The 20172-nt window shown below is 39.7% G+C and overlaps 1 protein-coding gene across 13 annotated transcripts in view; it reads left to right on the forward strand.

Annotated features, from left to right (window-relative positions):
* Window positions 1–20172, forward strand: part of RAPGEF6 (Rap guanine nucleotide exchange factor 6) — a 122737-nt gene that overhangs the window by 14479 nt on the left and 88086 nt on the right. For all 13 annotated transcript variants that reach the window (XM_071443186.1, XM_071443188.1, XM_071443185.1 and 10 more), the window contains exons 2-4: window positions 11332–11402; window positions 12028–12084; window positions 13054–13137. In XM_071443186.1, coding sequence (XP_071299287.1) covers window positions 11332–11402; window positions 12028–12084; window positions 13054–13137 — 212 coding nt within the window. The remainder of the gene's footprint in view (window positions 1–11331; window positions 11403–12027; window positions 12085–13053; window positions 13138–20172) is intronic.

A 20172-nucleotide genomic window follows, 5' to 3' on the forward strand; every position in this document is an offset into this window, starting at 1 on the left:
AAATATAATTACATAGCTTTCACAGTTGTGAATGCTAATGTAGTAAAGTGAGACCCCTTAGATAACAGGTCTTCCTTTCCTTCCAGCACTTGGACTGAGTGTACTTGGAAGTACTGCAGTGGACCAGCTGACTGAGTGAGAGGCTGAGGCACTAAATGCACAGCTTTTCAAGAAAACGCACAACAGAGGTGTCTTAATTTTCAGTGTAATTATGTAAAATGTCTGAGCTGCAGTACCAGATCCTTCTGTTTCTCCTGCATGTAGGGGGACAGTGATCTAGAGTGTGTGTTCTCCATGACTGCAGACAGGCATGACTGTCCAGAGGCTGTGGTGGTGTAATATTCTGCTGCTGTGTCCAGACATTGCCTTTCATCACCCTGTGTGGATCCTCTCTTTTAATGTGAGCTGATGAGTCAAAAGTTGGACTATTAAAGGAAGGCATTGCATTGCTACCTATAAATCCAACTTTGCTCAGATTAAGTTTTTTATTAGTTGGGTGTTTGGTTTTTTTTTTTTTTTCATCTTCAGTAAATAATGGTAGATTTGCTGTCTTAACACAGAAGTCTTCTTTTTAGGTGAGACCCTTGATTTGTTTAAAAGTGGGTTTGTTGTGCCTCCATAGAGGCTGTGGTTGGCCAACTACAGAAGAAGAGCAAGAGGTTGGAGGAATCTCTGGTGTGGTACATTACAAATTATGTTGATCATGGTTTCCTAGGAATGAGGAAGGTGGTAGAATTGGCTTGTTTTGGTTTTGTAGTCAAGGCTGATTGTAACCTCTGGAGTTTTTGGTCTGCCTAGGATTGAATGGCTCATTGGAGGAGAGGTTTCCATATCATCTCCTATTCTGCAACCCAGCTGAAGGAGCCCATGTCTCACATGTTATCAATTAGTACCTGTTTGATTTAGTGTGGAGGTGGAGGAGACACTTCCTTGGCACCTTGTCTGTAGTTCTGTGGATGTTAGTCACGAGTTTGTTGCACTTTGTGAAGCTGGGTAACCTGGTGGGTAGGCTGCAGGATTTGGAGCTAGAAATTCCTGACTAACAGTATTATCTTATGGTTGATTCAGTCTTCTAATGGTATGCTTGTTTGTTGTTCCTCCTAATGTTGAAGTTGTTAATTTTCTTAATTAGAATTATTCCCTTTGTAATATTATGCATCAGTGATCAATGTAATGACTAGGGAAGTGCACAGGTATCTGTACCTCTGACATTTATTTGATTTGATTTCAAACTTGAAGCCTGTTAACCTAGTAGATGAATATGCATATATATATAACTCCTCAGTTTGGATCTGTAAGCTTCTTTGTGGTTTATGGCACAGGTATTGCTGAGAAATACAAAAGTAGGTGTTAAAGTGGCAGAGCATCAGTTCCTAGAGTTCTGCTGTGGAGGTTTACATTCAAATGTTGCAGTGAGGTAAATCTGGCTAATTCTTTGCTATGGGCAAAGGTGCAAAGAGGTGCTGATTAATCCTTTTTTCTTTGATGAGGGATATAAGTATGTTTGCCACTGTGTGGACACAATGAACACAGGCATGGTAACTTTTCTCAACATGTGAGAGGAAATTGTAGTAGTTGAGGTATTAGTAAAGTTTGTGGGAATCTATATTCAGGTAATTTAGACTCTTTAAGAAATATTGCCTCCTATACATTGCAGTAACTTTCTTGGATTGATCTGTTTGCTAGTGCTTGGGTATCCTAATACCAGCATGCAGAAGGAATTACTGGTGAACATATTACTGCTGCCCACTACAGGAATTCCTTCATAGTTCATAAGGACATTATTATGGGAATTAAGTAGCTGGAGGTTGATTTTTCTTTTTTCCTTCAGTGACTTTTTTGAAAAAAACAAACTGTAGGAGAGCATTACAGTTGTGTGATATTTTATTCTCAGTTACAATCTCATTATTCTCTTCCTGTTTTACTGATGCACCAAAACATTTTTAGGCAGTTAATATGGCTTTATTGCTCTCCCTTACCTAGATACTGAGTGGGTTATTTAAATTACAATATTGATAAAGATCTCATTTTGCCTTCACTATTATTTATTTAGCAGGACTTAATTTCCTGACAGACACAATCTTTGCTTGAATTCACAAAGAAATGAGAAATTACACACAGAAAAATCGTATATGTGCCATTAGAAAAATAACAATATTCTTACCCATTTGTATTAATTTCTGACAATCAATATGATGGAAAAAAGCTACAGTAAAGTGCAATTATTGTGTCTGTCAGTCCTCCTCTGTGAGATACCTGTTGAGCTGCAGTAAGGGAGCTCAGTTATTCACTTGCTGCAAAGATACATTGGGCAGAACAGGATGAAAACATTGACAGTGGAGTGTTTCTATGTTACATATGAACCAGCAGCTGCTAGTCCAAGAGGCAGGAAAGAGAACAAGAAATAGAGCATTTTCTGCAGTAAGAGCAGAGTCGTGTGTAAGTAACAGCTCAGATGTTTAACATGTCTGAGCTGCACTCAGCCTCACTCCAGGCTGACCTTTGGATTTCATCCTCCACCTCCTCTCTCCTCATGCCCAGGTTTCTGTACCAAATTTCTTATTTAATAAGAATGCACCTTTTTTTTTTTCCCTAAATGTTTCAGTCTTCTGACCTTTCCTACTACAATTCCTTCTTTTCTTGGAAAGAACATTTCAGATGTTGATGCTTTCCTCTGAAAAGAGCAGGGAGTTTCTTTGTGAATCAGAGGAGCTGTTGTTTTTGGAGTTATAACCAAAAGGTTTTAACTGAAATATTGCTATTTGATGGATGTTTGTCCTCTGGAAGGGAGGTAGGTAATTCTGACAAGTGGTCAGCTGCTTGACTAACAAAGTGTGGACTGAACTGGAAGCCACCCATTTTTTTGGTGGACTTCAGGTGATTTTTCAAGAGCCTGGGTTAGGAGGCTGATTTTACGATCTTTGTACTGTTTAAAAATGTTTGGTATAACGTCTTGCTCTTTGATAGGGGATAATTTTGTATATTTTGTGCTTCCCATCCTGTTGAACTTCAGGAACTTGAGTTTTCAAGTTTTACAACTCAAAAAAGGCAACTTGCTTTTCTGTTATCAGCATTTAAGTCTGAAAGATATTTTAAAATTAAGTAAAGCGTGTCTGGTAACTTTGTGGTGGGGTTTTAGTTGAAGGCACTTTTTCATAGCTGTACTTTTATTCTTAGCTGTGAAAAGGGCTGAATGGTGCTTCAGATACTCAAAACTCCATGAGCTGCTTGCTTTCAAGCAGGGACATTTGTTGTTCTGTCTCTCCAGTTCAGGGCCCTTGCAGTTTCACTCTGCAAAATCAGCTTTTCTGAAGGAAGTTTTTTTGTCTGGCAAAGTCAGGGTTCCAAAAATGCTGACTCTGTGATGAAACAGCAGTAAAAATAATACAAAATTTCCCCTCCCTCATTCCTTTAGATGTTTTTCTTTCTACCAAAGTCCTATATCAACATAATCCAGGGTTCTGAGGTGGAAGGTGTTTATCTGGATTGGGTGTGGGGAGTGATTGGTGAGTAGAGAAACTTTTTGTTTTATTTTCATGTGGAAAGACTTCAGTTCTTTTATTTTGCTTTTAGAAGTATGCTATTGAATTGAGGTATTTTCAGTCCATCAAAAAGCTGTAATAGCGGCTCTCGAGTCTCTGTATTTAAAGGTCTAGCTTTTCCAAATTTTCTTAAGGATAGTTTGATTCTTAGAAGTGCAAGTCTGTGCCTGTAGCCCTGTGCATGTTATAATGAAATAATAATAAATAATATATAAGGAAACTATTTGCCCCATTGAGGGACTTGTTACTTTTTCACAAAAAATAAGATAAAAATCCAAGTGTGCAAATGATACTTCTTACTGTCTGCAAAAATAAGAGCCAGATTTTAGTTTTCTGTTTGTGGGTATACTGTTATTAATGGATGCTGTCAATGGGAATTGCTCCCTGGGTTTACAAGAGTGAAATGAAGTCTCTCTTAATCTCTTTTCTCTTCCATGTAGATACATACAGTATACAGTATAAAGATACTATAATAACTAGACTGACATTTCCTTGTTTGGAAAAACCAGTATCTGTCATTTGTGTAGGTAAATGGGAAGTGAGGAGTTTAGGGAGGAGTACTCTATCATAGTCAGGATATGATCCATAGTTGTCTGATGGACATAGGCTCCAGGAGTCTGGGGACATCTGAAAGTCCATAAATCAAAAGAATTCAAGTTCTTGGTAATTTTAAACTGTTCAGCTTCTTTATGAAATATATGCCATTTTTTTCCTGAATAATGGAATATAGCTCTGAAGTAGCTGAACCAGTTTGTTGTATACAAATGTTACTGTGTGCAGTCTCAGGCAGTGACATAAGGTCATGCAGGAGTTTGCTGTTATGTTCTATGAAATGTTCTTTAATTAGCCTTTTGGAATTAGTCGTGTTTCCTACGTGGAATGATGCAGCTTCATTCCTTAGGCATGCTGCTTAAACTCTGCCATTCTCTGCAACATACTTTAATGTCCTTCATTCATAAAATTTTCATTTGTCTGACTGACTAATCCGTCCTTTCTCTTCCCTAATAATGTCTCAGTGCTTGTATTTAGTTTTTATTTTTAAGTGGCCTCCAGCTAAATAGGAGGCTACTTTAAAGGGAATTGTTCCTTTAAATGAAGAGCTCTGAGCTGATATTCTATTGCATCACTTGCATTTTTATTGAAGTCCAATGTCTATGCCACTGAACAAGGAGAGTAAATAAGCTAAGATTGAAGAGTTGCTTTCCAGTTCATCTCATCATGTTCTTTTTAGTTTAGGAGCTGTATACTCTGTTACACATGTTTAAGTGGATTTTTTTCTCTTCCTCCCACAAGTTTTGGGGGTAGCTGACAGTGTGTAGGGTGGGCTCCTTGAACCAGCTTCCCTAAAGTTGGTGAATTTGCTCTGTAGATATCTGAATGTGTAAAATATGGATTAGAGAACTACAACATGTTTCTGTGTTTTTATTTCTGGTATTACAGTATCGGGAAAGAATTTGGGAGTACTATTTTTAAATTGGCCTTAAACAGAAACTAAAGGAAACAGCACGGATTCCTGCCTTCGATGAAGCAACCGGAAGGGAAGCAATGAAAACCATAAACCATGCTGAGTAACATTTCCTCTCTTCTGCTGCATCCCCCACCCCCCAAGGGTGACAAAGTCTTTATTGAGCCTGACAGGATTCCTAATAAAAGCTGCATTCAATCTGTATAAGGAGCCTGCTGAATCACTGAGAAGCAAGTAAAGGCATTGGGCTGGAGGGAACCTCCCACTTAGAGCTTACACAGCTTGTGCTCTGTGCTCCAGGAATCACCTCTGTTTGCTTTACTGAAATCTAGGCACTTTAAATAACAACTTTAATACAGAGAAGTTCAGACACTGTCCAAGAGGCTGTTGAAATCCTTGTCCTGAAACCAAATGAGTGCTTGATTCTGCTGGAGTTTGTTTCCAGCCTTGTTTCTGCTCAGAGCACTGAAAAGGGACAAGAAGCTAAGCAGCACACAAACAGAAAGGTACCTTTCAACCATGCAGCTTCCTTCCCTGGAGGATTTTATACCTGATGGTCTTTTTGAATGCCATTGGAACTTGGGAAGCTGTTGCCATATGGTTTAACTGCTGGTTCAAAGGCAGAAATGTGTGTCTATTTCTTTTAAAGTACATTCTCAGGCACATGACTGGATCTTCATAAAATCTTCAGAAAATACTAGTATTTTGTTAGCTCTGAAACATATAAAATATGCATCCTGCCAACTGCCTTAGCTTGGAAAAGGGAAGGATGCAAAATCCCATCAGTCATCCTTTGTGCTTTTGTAGAAGCAGGTTCTTGTGTGACCCGGGGAATCCTGGGTGGCTCGGTAGCCTGCGTGGGCTGGCTCTGGGGAGCCTTGAGTGAGCCAAGCATATGTTCTTGCAGGAGGAATTTAATGTGTTTGGAGTGGATTGAGAGACAGGTTTTGTGCAGCTCTTTGGGACAGGTTTGCATGTGAGAGCAATCTGTCTGGAACTTGCTGACACAGCTGGTTTTATGTGCAGCTTTGAAGTGCTGGTGCTCTGGTGCAGGTTCTGCTCTTTTCTCATTCCCTGAGCAAAACTCCTGTCTGACTGAATAACACTTGCCAGTCTGCTTTCTTTGGGAGCCCTTGCTTCAGGTTCAGGGTGGATCTGGGGTGTCTGTGAGGCCCAGGCTCGCTGGGGTTTGGGAGCATCCCTGGATGCTGCAGTGAGCAGCTGTCCCTTGGCCAGGGGCTGATGCAGCTGTTCCAGCTGTTCCGGATCTGGGCTGACTCTGCTGCTGCCATGAAGGACACAACATGACAGGCAGTGCTCAGAGGACTCTCTGGGGGTTTATCACTTCCTCAGCATCCCTAGTACCTGATTGCAATTACTGAGGTTGTCTCTATGTGAGATTAATCAGAATTTACAACTATGAGGTCATTTCAGAACAATTTATTTTCCTTAGAAATAGACCAGATTTCCTGTTTAGTGTTTAATAATAATAGTAATAATAATATGTCACTGGAACACCTGGCTGAGGTCACATAAAGTGAAGCATTAGTTTTTTGTTTTGTGTTTTTGAAGGGTGAAGTTGCTTTTGATGCAGTCATTCCATCCTAGTTTCAGAGCTGCTTTTTTTTTTCAATTGGTTTTAGTTTTTGTGTGGGTTTTTTTTTTGGGTAGGGGTTTGGGGATTTTTTGTGGTTTTTTTTTCCCCCTGCTTTTACCCCTTTTACCTCCTGCTTTTAACATTGCAGGAAGATTTGACTTAGACCTTGTTGTGGACTTAAAGCATCTGGATGCAGGTCATGTGAATTAGTTGTGCTGGCTGGAGTTGTTGTTGGTTGGGAAAATTTGTGGTCAGAACTCCATGTTCAAGACCACTGTTCCAAGTTTGTAAAGATGCTTCTTGGATTAAAAGCCAGAGATTGGGTGAGAAGAGGGTGAAGCAAAAGAAAATTATACCGACTTGCAAATTTTGCTCATCATTGGTGCTGCTGCGCTGTTGGTGCTTTTTCAGAAGCATTGAGATCTTGGTCATATTTTAATAAGATGGCAATAATGAAACTTAAGGGTGACCACCACTTCCTCAGCAACTTTGAGTTTGGATTATATTTTTCTGATGATTTTTTCTGTCTGACTGTAGTTACTTCTTTATTTTAAAAAGTTACATCTTAACAATTAAGAAACTAATATTTCACCATCTTTGCAATAAAAAAATAGGAGTGAATTATTTTCAAGAAATGTGTTGGGATAAGTGAGTGATGGTGGTAGTTAGCTGGTGGCTTTACTTTTGTATAGTGAGATTTTAGTTGATGCTTCTTTTATTTTCCCCTCCTATGGTATTTCTGAGAGTTAGCATCTGGCAGGGAAAATGAGAAGTGGTCTGGGTATTCAGATGGCTCACTTCTAACTATATTGGGATGAGGATGTTACCATGAAAGAATATATATTTATATAACATGGTATTGTTACTCAAATCTCTGTGTTTTTATACCACCTTTGCTTGAGCAGCTGGTTAAGCTTTTTGCTGGAAGTCTGTGTGTGCTGGAGCTGATAAATCTGGTGCTGACCACACTGCTGTGATAACAGCGCCATCCGCAGAGCATCCCCTGCCTCCTGCACTGCTGCTCAAGCCCAGCTTGTTTCATACAGTCTGTTCTGTCATGGGAAGAAGAATCTGAAGACACAGATGTCCTCTGCTTTTTTTAAACACATCTGCTGTGAGAACTGGAGGCAAGGAATGATCAGTACCGGGCGGCTTGGTGCAGGATCACTGCGGTTGCAGCGTTCATGTTTCCTCTCTATGGTATAGAAAATCTCCTTTCTCACAGGGTTAACAACGGCCTGATTACTCTTTGCTCAGTTTCCCACATTCCCTTTTGTGCAGGGAATTAGTGCAGGAATGAGTGCAGTTTTACCTAGTTGAATCGATAATGTGAGTTAATTTCTCTGCAAATAACCTTAGTCAAGGTTGTTTTCTGTCAGAGATTGAAGAATTTGTCGTGGGCATAGCATTTACAGGTAGATCCTGTGCTTCAGTTTCAGCTATTATTTCAGCTGATGAGGAGCTCTGAAGAAAAGATTGCAAAATAAGTTCATACTGACCTTGTTCATTAGCTTAGAGCATGTGGAGAAATTGTGTTTCATCAATAGTTGTGTCTCAGTTGGATTTTGACAGAAAAAAGTAAGTAAAGAGATTACAAGGAAGGATGTGGAAAGGGGCTGTGAAATTTAAGCAAATGTTTTGTGTTCTGCTGATATGATGCTGAATGTTGCCCTTTGGCATCAGTTTTCTTAGTGAGTATCAGAAAGTATCTGTGAAAATGATCTCTGCCCTTTGTACTGAAGTTATGCTTGTCCTCTGTTTCTAACTGCTGTGGTGAAATAAATATGTTTTTAAAAATAAAACTGAAAATCATATTAGGAGCCATTGTAAACTTTGAGTTAGAGAAAAAAGTGCTTTCAGCTCTGTTGGAGGAGGATTTTTGGGAGCGTGGTGCAGCTGGATTTCAGCCTCTGTCCACGAGGTGGCCACAGCCCCTGCCCATGTCCAGCCACCCTCAGATTAATTGATGTTCTTTGCTGGCAAAAACATAGAATGAGACTCTAAATACAGTATGTGAAATGTAATTTTAGTGCTATTTTAAGCACTTAGTCTGAAATGAATTGGCAGTATAGAGAAAACTTTACAATTTTCATAGGTAATGGTAATTTTCATTTTATTGGGAAAACCTGGGATATATGCACTGCATGTACTATACCCTCCTGTGTTAGAATCTGAAGTGGCACCTGAGGGAGAGGAGGAATTCTACCTGGTTGTATATATTTAAACAAGCAAAAAAGGCTTTCTACCAAGACATGGAAAGCAGATTGGATGGGTATATTCGAGGTACTGGCAGAAAGAGGCAACTTGTAGCCCTTCCCAGGAGATTGCTGAGTTGTTCTTTTGCTCAGTGGCACCCGGAATCACCTTCTCTGCATGACTGGGAAGAGGGGCTTGCTTTGAAAGTCAGGTATTTTTAGAGAAAGCAGTACAGATCCTGATTTAAAACCACCTGTAGAAACTGCTGTGTGAGTAGCCAACGTGTTTAGCTTGTTGATGCATCCCCTGGCTGGGTAGTGAGTTACATTTATCATGCAGTTTGTTATTTATCTGCATTAGAGCAGCAGTAGTGGGCAGTGTAAGTTAAATGCCTTTTCCTGGGTGAAGGAGTAGGAACCTTTGCCTTCCCTGTGCTGTGCTCTGCTCAGCTGTTCCCTCTGCTGCTGCTGCTGCTCAACAGATGAGGTTGGACTTGGGGGATGCTTTCCAGACATGTATCCCTTTAAGCAAATGTTTCTCTCTTATATTTGCCAACTGTTTGATCATCAGGCTCTTCAGTGGCTCAGTACAGCAGGGCCTGTGTGCTGCAGGTGGAGGGCAGGAGTCACTCCAGGCTGAGGGAGCCTGCAAAGGGGCCTCTGCATTCTGGGGAGTTGTAGAGAATAGTTTACAAGTCAGGATGTGGTCATTTTTCATATGCAGAAGTTAAAAACTTTGTGATTAAAAGGGGAACATAGGCTCTTGTTCTGCTTACAGTTTTCTGTAACTCATAACTACAGAACTGCTTATCTAAGACATTGTCAAGATGTTCTCTTACATCTTAGTCCCAGTTATGTGAAAAAGTACTGGAAAATGTAGGAAGACCTATATAGACACAATGAGTTATGAAGAATTTAAAAATTCAGCTTTAATTTTAATACCAAATACTGATTCTTTTCTGGCTACGCAGCTTTCACAGGAATTGTGAGTATTCTTCTTTTGGCCTGGGAGAGGCAGACATTATTAACTGCTAAGCCACTGTATGGTCTGAATATGTAGTTGCAGTATTTCTATGCCTGATGCTTTCAGGTGGAGAAGTTGAGGTAGTTCCCTGCTCAGAAACAGGAAAAGCTCAGAAATGGAGCTGTTGGTTATGTGAAATGACCCTTTGGCTGCCAGGTGCCCACCTCTGACAGGCTGTGGTGTGCTTGGAGTCTATCCATAGCTAGTGCTCCAGGATGGCTTCACTAACAAAAACGTGTTTGTGGCAGCTTTGGATGATTAAAATGAGATTGGATTGTGTGAAATGAGTGCTTTGTAAATGTGCTACAAATTCAGGCCTTCTGTTTAATTTTAATGGGATTTGGTAATGACATTTAAATAAAAAAAAATCAGAGTTTTATTGGTTTTACATGGTCTGCAATTATGTCTGACCTTTCATTTGATACAACAGTCCATATCAGTTATAGTGCTAAACATGGACTGTGGAGCCAAAGAACTTTTCTGAAGTAAATCCATTGTAAATTCTGAGGCCAGCATTCATATTGATTTATCTTATGTAAACACTGGATAAATGCAGCACTTGAAAATTCAGAACATACCTCCCAAGGCCAAGAGGAGAGACTGCCCTGTGGTGTATAATGATTTTGTTGTGTGTGTATTTGGCTCTAACAGCCCACCTGTTCAGGACAGTAAATTAAGTGCTGAATGGCCCTAGTGAGCTGTCCCTGCCATGTGGTCTGCACCATCAGCACAGATATTTTTGTGACTGAAGAGGATTCTGTCTGGTGAGAGGTTTAAACAGCTGTATCTCCCAATTACAGCTTCCATGTAAAGTTCAGTTCATAAAGCAAAATAATCTTCATGTTTTAATACATTTGTTTCTGTGGTTGCTAGTGACACTGATGTGATATTGAGTAGTGGCAGTAGGAGTGAGAGACCTCTAAAGCTTTATTGTTTTCATCTTTGCCAAAGAGTATTTTGGGGTACTTTTTGGTGTTCCCTCCAGACATGGACTGGGCTGAGCAAGAGAGGCAGTAGGATGGTGTAGTTTGTAGTGAGCCTGCCAGCTAGGTCTGAGGTGGACATGAAAGAGTTTTTTCCCATCTAAGTATAACCCCTTTGCTATATAGTGGCTTAGGTTTTTCACTGGTTTTGAAAAATTCCTTCTTTAAAGAGATCTTAGAAGGTTTCAACAATTTTTGACCTTGGGTGAACTGGCCTGCTCTATTTGTCTTATTCCATGTGTTGCTTGCTGCTGTATCCATTCACATAAATAATATTTTCAGAGATATTTTTAATAAATCTTTTTTTTCAGGTCAGTGGTTATATATCAGTTGCACTTCACTCTTTTCACTGCCACAGCTCGAGTGTAGACAGGGTTCGTCAAGTCTGTGTGTCCCCTGACCTGTCTATTTGTCTGGGCTTTATGTACTTCTGTATAACTTAGTGCAGAATCTGAAAAGTAACACTGAGTGATTAGATGTGAATGAGATTGCTTATGTGGTTTTTTTTTTGGTTTTTTTTTTTAGGACTTGAATACTATCTATTCTTTCCTTCATGGGCTGGACATACTATCACACTTCAGGGAGCATCAGCTAAGGTGAAGTACTCTGCAGTTTGTGTTTTTTAACACACTTACATCTATGACATCTACATTTTTGTGGAGCTAAGCAGAGCTTTTGTCTGCCTGCAGTTTGAGGTGGCAGAGCATTGGCCAAATCCATTGCTGAGTTAAGTCACTGCCATAATGTGGCACAGAATCTAAACTAATTAGCTCTTTTAAGAAGGAAGGCAGAGCTTACTCCTGTTTGCCTCCCATTTGTCTACTGTGTAGACAGTGCTCTGTCTTAACTCCAGATTAAAAAAGCTTTTTAATGCTTCCGACATTCTGACAGTCTCAGAATCCATAAAATGGAAGGCCAACAAAGCACAAAAAGTGCTTTGGAAGTATTTTAGTTCCTTCAGTTCTGTTGCTATGGGTAATTCCAATGTGTGGGAGTGATTTAAACACTTGGAAAACATGCTGTATATTATCTATTTGGATAATGAAGAGCACCGTAATAATTTGAATTTTCCAGTTAAGCACATCCTTTGTTTAGAACAAAAGAAATAGTTGAATTTGTGGTCTTAGAGCCTGAAAGTGATTCTACTGAAATGCAGTGATTAATGTCTTATGATCTTTGAGGATTAAAATTGAATTTAAACTTCTCTTCCTCCTCCCTCAGAATAATGTCGTCAAGTGCCCGCTATGAGAGGTACAAGGGCAACCAAGTTCTCTTTTGGTGAGTACACAGCACCTGTTGGAGTTCTTCTGCAGAAATGTGGGCAAACCCAATGTTTGCATGCTGTTCTATGTCATTTGCTTTTCAGTCCTTGTCAGTAATTGGCTGGAAGCTGTGGCAGAGGTGGTTGTGGCAGCAGGGCAGTGTTGGTGTTTGAGAGGTGCCCGTGACAGCAGCGGGTGTGTGTGTGTGTGTGTGTGTGTCAGTGACACCAGGTGCCAGGGCAGGCACTGTCCCCTCTGCAGTCTGGTGACACTCAGCTCAGTAGGTGGCACTGTATCCCTGGAGCTGGCACTGCCTGCACCGAGCAGCCTGTGCTGGAGAGGCCTGGAGCTCAAACCCCATCACTTTACACTGCAAAAATTGGCATTTTAGCTTACAGTTCTCTAGGTTCTTCCTGGGAGGAAAATATACTTTTATTTCCCTCATATTTTAGCATTGCTTAGGGCATATTTATCATCTCACAGCTAATCCTAGCTTTCTGTATAAGGCACAGCTTCCAGCACACCTGAGTCTAAGTGAGATGCCACCTGCTCGTTGGTGTGGTGGGTATGTGTGACACACACCTGCTCCAGGAGCAGGTCAATATCTGTGTGTGGGGTTCTGTGCTGTTCTGTACTTACAGCCTTTGTGTATACTTTCACTGGAACAAAATGTTTTCATTAAAATTTCATTTTAATAAAGTAAATTTTTAAGCTGAGTTAAATGTCAAAATTAAGTATAAGAAACAGCCCTTATGTGAATGTTTTTAAAAAAAAATCCTAGTCCAGTTGGAGTTCCCAGGTTCTTATATTAAACTGGTAGAACAATAAATCATTTATTTTACTACAATAATATTTTGAATAACATAATTCTAACATATTCTAAAATAACATAATAATAGAAATTTTTTTTATTTATTATGTTTGAATAACATAATTCTAAGGTGCTGCAAGGAGTAGTATATATCAGTGATTTCTTTTCTTACAGTTCAGAAACTATTGCAAGATGCTGGTATATCCTGCTTTCTGGATCTGTGCTCATGAAGGATTCAATGTTTTTGCCACCTTGCAGGTAGGTAAAATAGAGTTGTTGTTATTTAAGGCAAGTTTTTCTTTTTAGTAAATGCTTCCTATGTACTTGTGTTACTGTAATTTTTAAAGAATTTTAAAATAATTTCATAATTTTGTTTTTTCTAAAGTATGGTAGTGAAATAAATGTTCAGCCAATTCAATATAAATGTTCTCAGACTTCTTCTGCATGTTGAAATTTCTTTGTGTAATACTGCACTCAATCTAGCTTGGCTTTTTAACTTTGTAAGAGAACTTGTAGTCAGCTTATTACCGTGGGGTCTCTTTGAATAATCTGTGCTGTGTGACTGTTCTGGATAGAGTTCCCTGTCACAAAAATATGGCTGCAGATCACATAGCTGCTGCCATTTGGTCAGAGCTGTATTTAATGGCACATATGATTTTTATGAGAAGCAAGAAGGGGCCAGCAGCATCAGCTGTGGAGAGCTTGTGCCAGGAGCCCGTCTGTGTCCTGGGGCTGAGACACAGTGAGCACTGACATGCTTTCACTGAAGCACATTATTAGACTTGAGCTGAACTTGGGCAAGGAATGCCCTGAGTACCCAGAGTAATACTCTGCTTGACCTTGCACGTCACTCATTTTTATTTCACTGTGTTTCACTTGACTCAGCATGAGCTGACCATGAGTGCACAGACTTAAGGCCAACTCCAGCTTACATTCATTTCTGTACACTTGAATTTGATAGTATGTACTAGTAAAAACATACAGGACTGGATTTTTAAACTCAGTTAATTGTAGGCTGGATATTAAACACTTAATGCTCCTTGAGTGACTGAAGGTCATTGAGTGAAATTGTCCAGAGAAGCTGTGGCTGCCCCATCCCTGGAAGTTCAAAGCCAATTTGGATGGGGCTTGGAGCAATCTTGTCTAATGGGAGGTGTCCTTGCCTATGGCAGGGGGGTGGAACAAGATGTGCTTTAAGGTCCCTTTCAATCAAAATCACGCTATGATGAGTCAATTATAAGTTCAGGAATATCAGCAGTGAGGACATGGCATGCTGGTATTTGCATAAAAACTCTCTAAAGTCATTGTTTTGCAAAACCTGGAGTAAGTCACTTAACAAGCACCATTGTTTGTAAGGTTTCTTGTGCCTTAAAAAAGAGAAAAGCAAAGTCAACCTGTTGTAGTTAATTCACAGGATTACAGCTACATTTATTATGGATAATGAGGGTGGTGAAAGGGTCATCTGTTAGATGGAGCTGCTGGCAGGTTACAGCTTATAAAGGGTGGTTCCTGGGATGTTCTGTGTCCTTAGGTGGTGAGATCATGTGGAAAGGAGGAGAATGGACTCCTGATAGGTGTCTAGGGCGTTCAGCTCACTTCCTTTTTGTTTGAAATACAGTCATGTTCATGCATTAAATAGAATGTGTTTTCTCTTCAGTAGAGTGGGGTAAATTTCAGTTACTTTCCCTGTTTGGAATACCTTATATGTCATATTTCTAGTTGAGGGAACTGCAGTCATCAGACACAGGCTAATTTCATATTAAATAGTGCCTTGGATAAGTTAGTAGTTTTCTTTCATAACTGTAGTTAGCAGCATTTTAATTACATTTGAGGTAATACTTAATGTCACTCTTTATTCTTTGTCCCCACCATGTTCCTGATTATGTCAGTCATTCTGAATGGAGGCTTAACCACACATGTATAGAAAAGCACAATATTGTCTTTATTCTAATTGCCTCAGATACTGCAGAGCTATTCTGTGTCACACAAAACAAGGATAACTTGCTGCCATGTTCTCTTTGCCTGATTTGTAAATGATCCTAGACCTGTAATATGTTTGTGAAATAAACTTTATGGGAGAGTATGCTGTGTGGGATATTGCTTTATCCATGCAATCATTTTTCAGAATTCAGCATTGCACTAGAAACTAACTGCCCAGCATTAATTATATAATAACAATTATATAGGAAACTGCTGTTACAATTGATTGTTAGTGAAATCCTTGCAGTCTCTATAAATAATCATAGTCAGTGGAAGGTGGTTATGGTTTAATAACTGTTTGCTGGTATATCCTCACAGTACTTGTCCTTTTTCTGTCATCTGCCCTGTGATTACCTTGATGGATAGGAGGACACTGTAGTAAACAACTGTAAACTTAACCTGGAGAAGATGCTATCCTGCTTTTTGCCTGCTCCCTTTCATCCACTGCCTATGAGAGGTTTGGGAAATCCTATTTTTTTTCTGCAGAACTCTTTGTAATAAAATATTCTGTGGAATCCAACCTGAAAGAGGCTAAGCCCCTTGAAAACATAAGGAGGTGGGCAGTTACTGCTTTATTAACTTTGTCTAAGTATTTGATGGAACCTGGGGCTCACTGTGCTTGAAAAGGGCTTTTATATTGACTTGATGAACTTGTATTCAAGTTGTCATTCAGAAATTGGTTTAAAAATTGGAGGAGTAAAGCTTGCATCCAGGCACAGTAAATCTATTCAATATTCTGACACTGATGCTCATGATGAGAGAAGCCCTGCGAGATTTTTAAGCTAAGATGCAGATCAGTCAGGTACAAGGATGGCATAATCTTGATTACCCTATTGCCTGGAGAATGGATTTGTTAATAGATTTGGCATAGGAGGAGAAGAATTTGCTTCTAACGTGAAAGTGATGGCTGGAGTAAAAGAACAGGATTGACGGATTTGTGGAAGGAAAATCATGTCAGCAAGTTAAAGAGGTTTTGTGTTAACCTTACTTGTTAATGAAGATAATTCATGTGAACAGGATATTTGAAGGAGATTACTCACAGCAAGATTAGCCATAGGAGATGTATCAAGGACCTGGAGGAACTTTTGAAGCCAATTATGTGGCTGACAGCCTCCTACAGCTGTGAGAATTGAACCTCCAAGGGAAAAATACAAACTCTTGAAACATTCAAGATGTAGTCATTGTAAAACAAACACTTCTCTTTTCCCTGTCCTTCCCAAATCTCTCAAGTGGAGAAAATTGGAATCATTGTTCTACTCATGTAGTGCATTGCTTGGCTAAAAACAACTGCTTTATTTAAAATGGCCTTGTGGTTGTGTGGTGTCTTTTCATGAGAAGTGTAGATGCATCAATGACTCAATTAGCTATTTCTCTTTTCTTTAGTGAAAGGAGAAGACCCAAATGCTTAGATCAAGAAAATGGTCATAATAAAAGAGGAACTCCAGTTTTGCATCATGATCAACAGCTTGGGTTGAAATTATTTTAGCTTGTTTTGTATTAGTATTTGTGAGTAACAGTATTTTTATTTTGCAACTGACTGTGACTTAATAGTGGCTGTTAATAGTGTTTACATCTATTGTGTGTAAAGTGCCAGAAGCACAGAAAATACTGTGCTTCTACAGCACTGTCAGTGATGGAAAGTAAGAATGTGAGATTAGAGATTTGCAATTTGAAGAATTTAAAGATTAACAAAATGTCATAATTTAAATGTATGTAACTTTGTTCTCAAACATATTTATACCTCAAATGCACTATCTAAAGTCAGATCAGTTTTGCTTCTGAAGCCTGTAGGGCAGCTTTCTGCAAATATTTGTGAATTTGTACCATTTGCTGCAAAAGTAAACAAGTGGCTCAGAGCTCCTGTACTCCCAGCTTCTGACAGTGCAAGGTATTTTTGTCCCCTGATTCTTCCTTTTCAGGTTTAACTTGAATACTGCTTCTGCTTGGACTGCACCTGCTGTGTCCAAGCTCTGTCACAGTGCTCCTCAAGCTCTGTTCTTCCTCTTCCTCATCTCCATCCCAGTCCCAATGCCTGGAGTGTGAACAGTGTTTTTCCTCCCTCAGATCCCATGATCTGGATCCATGTGTGCCAGTCCCCTGCTGCCATACAGTAAACCTAATTTCTGACCAACTGGCAGTTGCCAGTAAGGTTCTGAATTGTGGTAATTGTTGCCATAATTGGGATTTAAGTTTCTTACTGTGTGACTCTAAATATTGCAAAACAATACTCTGAGTGTATGTTTGCTTCACGCTGGAAAGCTCTTCCCAACTGACTGTTGTGGATGATTTTCTCTGCTCTCTTAAAGGGAGCTTCAGGCTTACATCCCTCTGCTTAGCAAGTCTGAGAGATTTAGTACTGAGCACAGGATAAAAGCAGTGGTTATTCAGTTAATTTGTGGCTCTGGATGAGGTGATGTTTTCCTTGGATGTTGCTGTTAAGTGGTGGCTGTAACTTGTAGCATTGCCTGACAGCCAGTAAGTGAAGCAACAACTTGGGAATGCTACCAATAAATGTATTTGTAAAACTAATTAATTCAGATAGAGTTGTTCAGATTTAAATTCTTCTGGCAGAGCTGGTGCTGGCATGAAAATACTCAGAGGGAAAAGGGAATGTGGATGAGGAGAGGCAGCTCACCAGTGAGAAGCTGTGTCCTGCTCTCCTGATGTATATTGGGCTGGGAAGGTGCTGCAGACTAAGAGTACATAGTGCATCTTGTTTGATACAGACTAAGCTTCTAAGAAAGTCAAAAAATGAAAAAAGGCTGTTCTGACCTGTCTCAATTATATGGCTGAATAATCTTGTCCGTATTTCCCCTGCACCAATAATTTCCTTTTGGTCTATTCATGGTTCCTTACAGCAGCTACCCTTTAGAAATTTTGTGGACTGCAAGGGATGCTGATTATGCCACAGAGTTTTTTGTTGGCTAAACTTAAGTGCAAGAGAAAGGAAATTAGAAGGGAAGGGGGTCATGTATGGTTTGTTTATAACTAAAATAAAATTTTACTAAGACTTTACAATCCCATGATCTGGAATAGCTGGAAATCTGCACAGAAAGTGGTAGGTGAGACACAGGCTTCCTCAAAGGGTTGTCATGTTCAGTGTATAAAGTAATTAATACAGAGATCTTGAGCTTGCAGCCTGCAAATTGAGTAGCATGTTATACAGCCTCCAAAATAATTTCCAATTAGAACTTCAGCAGGCTTAAGAGATAAACCTGCTAAATGTTGTTATTGAGAGCTAATGCAGAAATGGGTTTTGATGACTGAGCATTAATTGAAATAGGTATTTTGCATTCAGCCATGTATCTTGTGGTGTCTGGTTTCCTTTAAACCATTTCCTGATGGAGTTAAGTATTATAATATTTTTCTAATGAAGTTACTTTGAAGAGCTCAGGACTTGCACAGCATATGATATCTCATAAACTCTGCCACTTGCATTTGCTGAAACTTTTGGTCCGTACTGATGGACCTTTTTCCCCAATTCCTTGTTCTTTTTCACAAATAGAGACATTTGGGGCTGTTCAGCAGCTGCTGTGAGCCTCTGGGAACTCCCCACCAGCCAGCCCCATTCTCTAGGTCACGGCTGGGCTGAGACAAATCCAGTGAAATTGAGACCTCCACGGAGATGCCAAGAAAAACAAATTATTCCTGTGAGGATTTTGATGTTGAGTGTTCTTCTGTGTCATAATGGCAGTGCAGGAAGGGCAGATCCTGACTGTTCTATCCACAGTCCCTGTGGCTGTTAATGCCTGTTGTGCAACTTCATGGGTTTTCCCTCAGTGTTGTTTCCCGAACAATGACAAATAAATTTAAATATTAAATTACATTTTTAGAGTAATTAGATTGGTGTTTAATAATTCTAATGGTTATTCCAGCCATTAGTATACTTGTGTGGTACATTCATTGGTAACAGAATGCATTTTATCTTGGATCTAACCAACAGCAACTTTGCAGTCAATATCCGGGGGTTTGCTGGAGCAACTGTTCTGCACAATAGATGCTCTGCAAGGAGAGGAAAAAAATGCTTTTCATAGCATCACAGAATGGTTTTGGTTGGAAGGGACCTTAAATCTAATCTCATTCCAACCCTCTGCCATGAGCAAGGACACCTTCCAGAATCCCAGGTTGCTCCAAGCCCCACTCGACCTGGCCTTGAACACTTCCAGGGATGGGACAGCCACAGCTTCCCTGGCAAGCTGTGCCAGGGTCTCCCCACCCTTTAGTAAAGAATTTCTTCCTAATATCTTATCTAAACCTACTTAGGTCAGCTTAGAACCATTCTCCCTTGTCCTGTCACTATATACCCTTGTAGCCCCCATACCTGCACAAAGTCACATTTTCATCTGTTAAAAAACCAACCAAACAACGTATTTATTCCTTATGCATCTTGTCTCTTCCAGGCCCAGTTGTGCCTTTCTGTACAAAATCTTTTTGCATGGAAGAAATGCATCCAGGTTACTGGATAAGTGGGGTCGTGGGATTCACTTTGCAGTGGCGAGTACAATTTATCTTCATCATTATGTGCCTAAAAGCAGCCTGACAGGCAGATAGGCAGTTTGAGAGACAGCTATATTCATAAAAACAAAATACCTGCAAACTCTTTGCTTGTTATCTTGATAAACTGGTATATCAGGGCCCTGGCCCTGTTGTACGTGTAATACAGTACTGAGTATTACTGCAGTAAAACTCCTGCAGGTAGCTTTATTGACAGTCACAGATAACTGTGCATTATTGACACCAATTTTCACAGACAGGATAATGTTATGATTTTACACTTCCTGGAAAATACAGAACATGAAGTGCCTGACATCCTGCCATTGAGAGCTTTGATGTCTGAAATATCTGAAAATATTGTTTCAGGATGTAGTAGAATATTGTAAATTTGAAGATGCTTGCTGATTAGTGTTGAAACACATTAGACAGTCTCAGTCTCCATCTGTTTGTAGGCTGAAAGCTCTTCAGGACAGGCTGTGTTTTTACCTTTAATGTAGGTATGATATTCTGAGCAATGAAGAATGAGAAGCTATCAGTATTGAAAAGCTTGAGCATATTGATATCAGGAAATGTTTGACTAAAATGTGATGGCTGTTGCTTAAATTCACCAGTTTTGCCATTCCAGATGTACTTCATCACCAAATACTCAGGTTGTGCAACAGCTGGATATGAGAATTTTCAGAACATTTGTGTTCAGAAAGCTGTGTTTGTGCTCATCCTGTTTCAAGGGCTACATTCAAAATATATTACATTGGAGGAGTTTCTAAATAGTCTACTTTATAAAAGTAAGGTCCAGTACCTTAAAGAAGTTTTCACACC

Source organism: Agelaius tricolor, unplaced genomic scaffold (genome assembly GCF_023055355.1).
Source record: "Agelaius tricolor isolate 1412-34295 unplaced genomic scaffold, bAgeTri1.0.p SCAF_18, whole genome shotgun sequence".
Classification (NCBI taxonomy): domain Eukaryota; kingdom Metazoa; phylum Chordata; class Aves; order Passeriformes; family Icteridae; genus Agelaius; species Agelaius tricolor.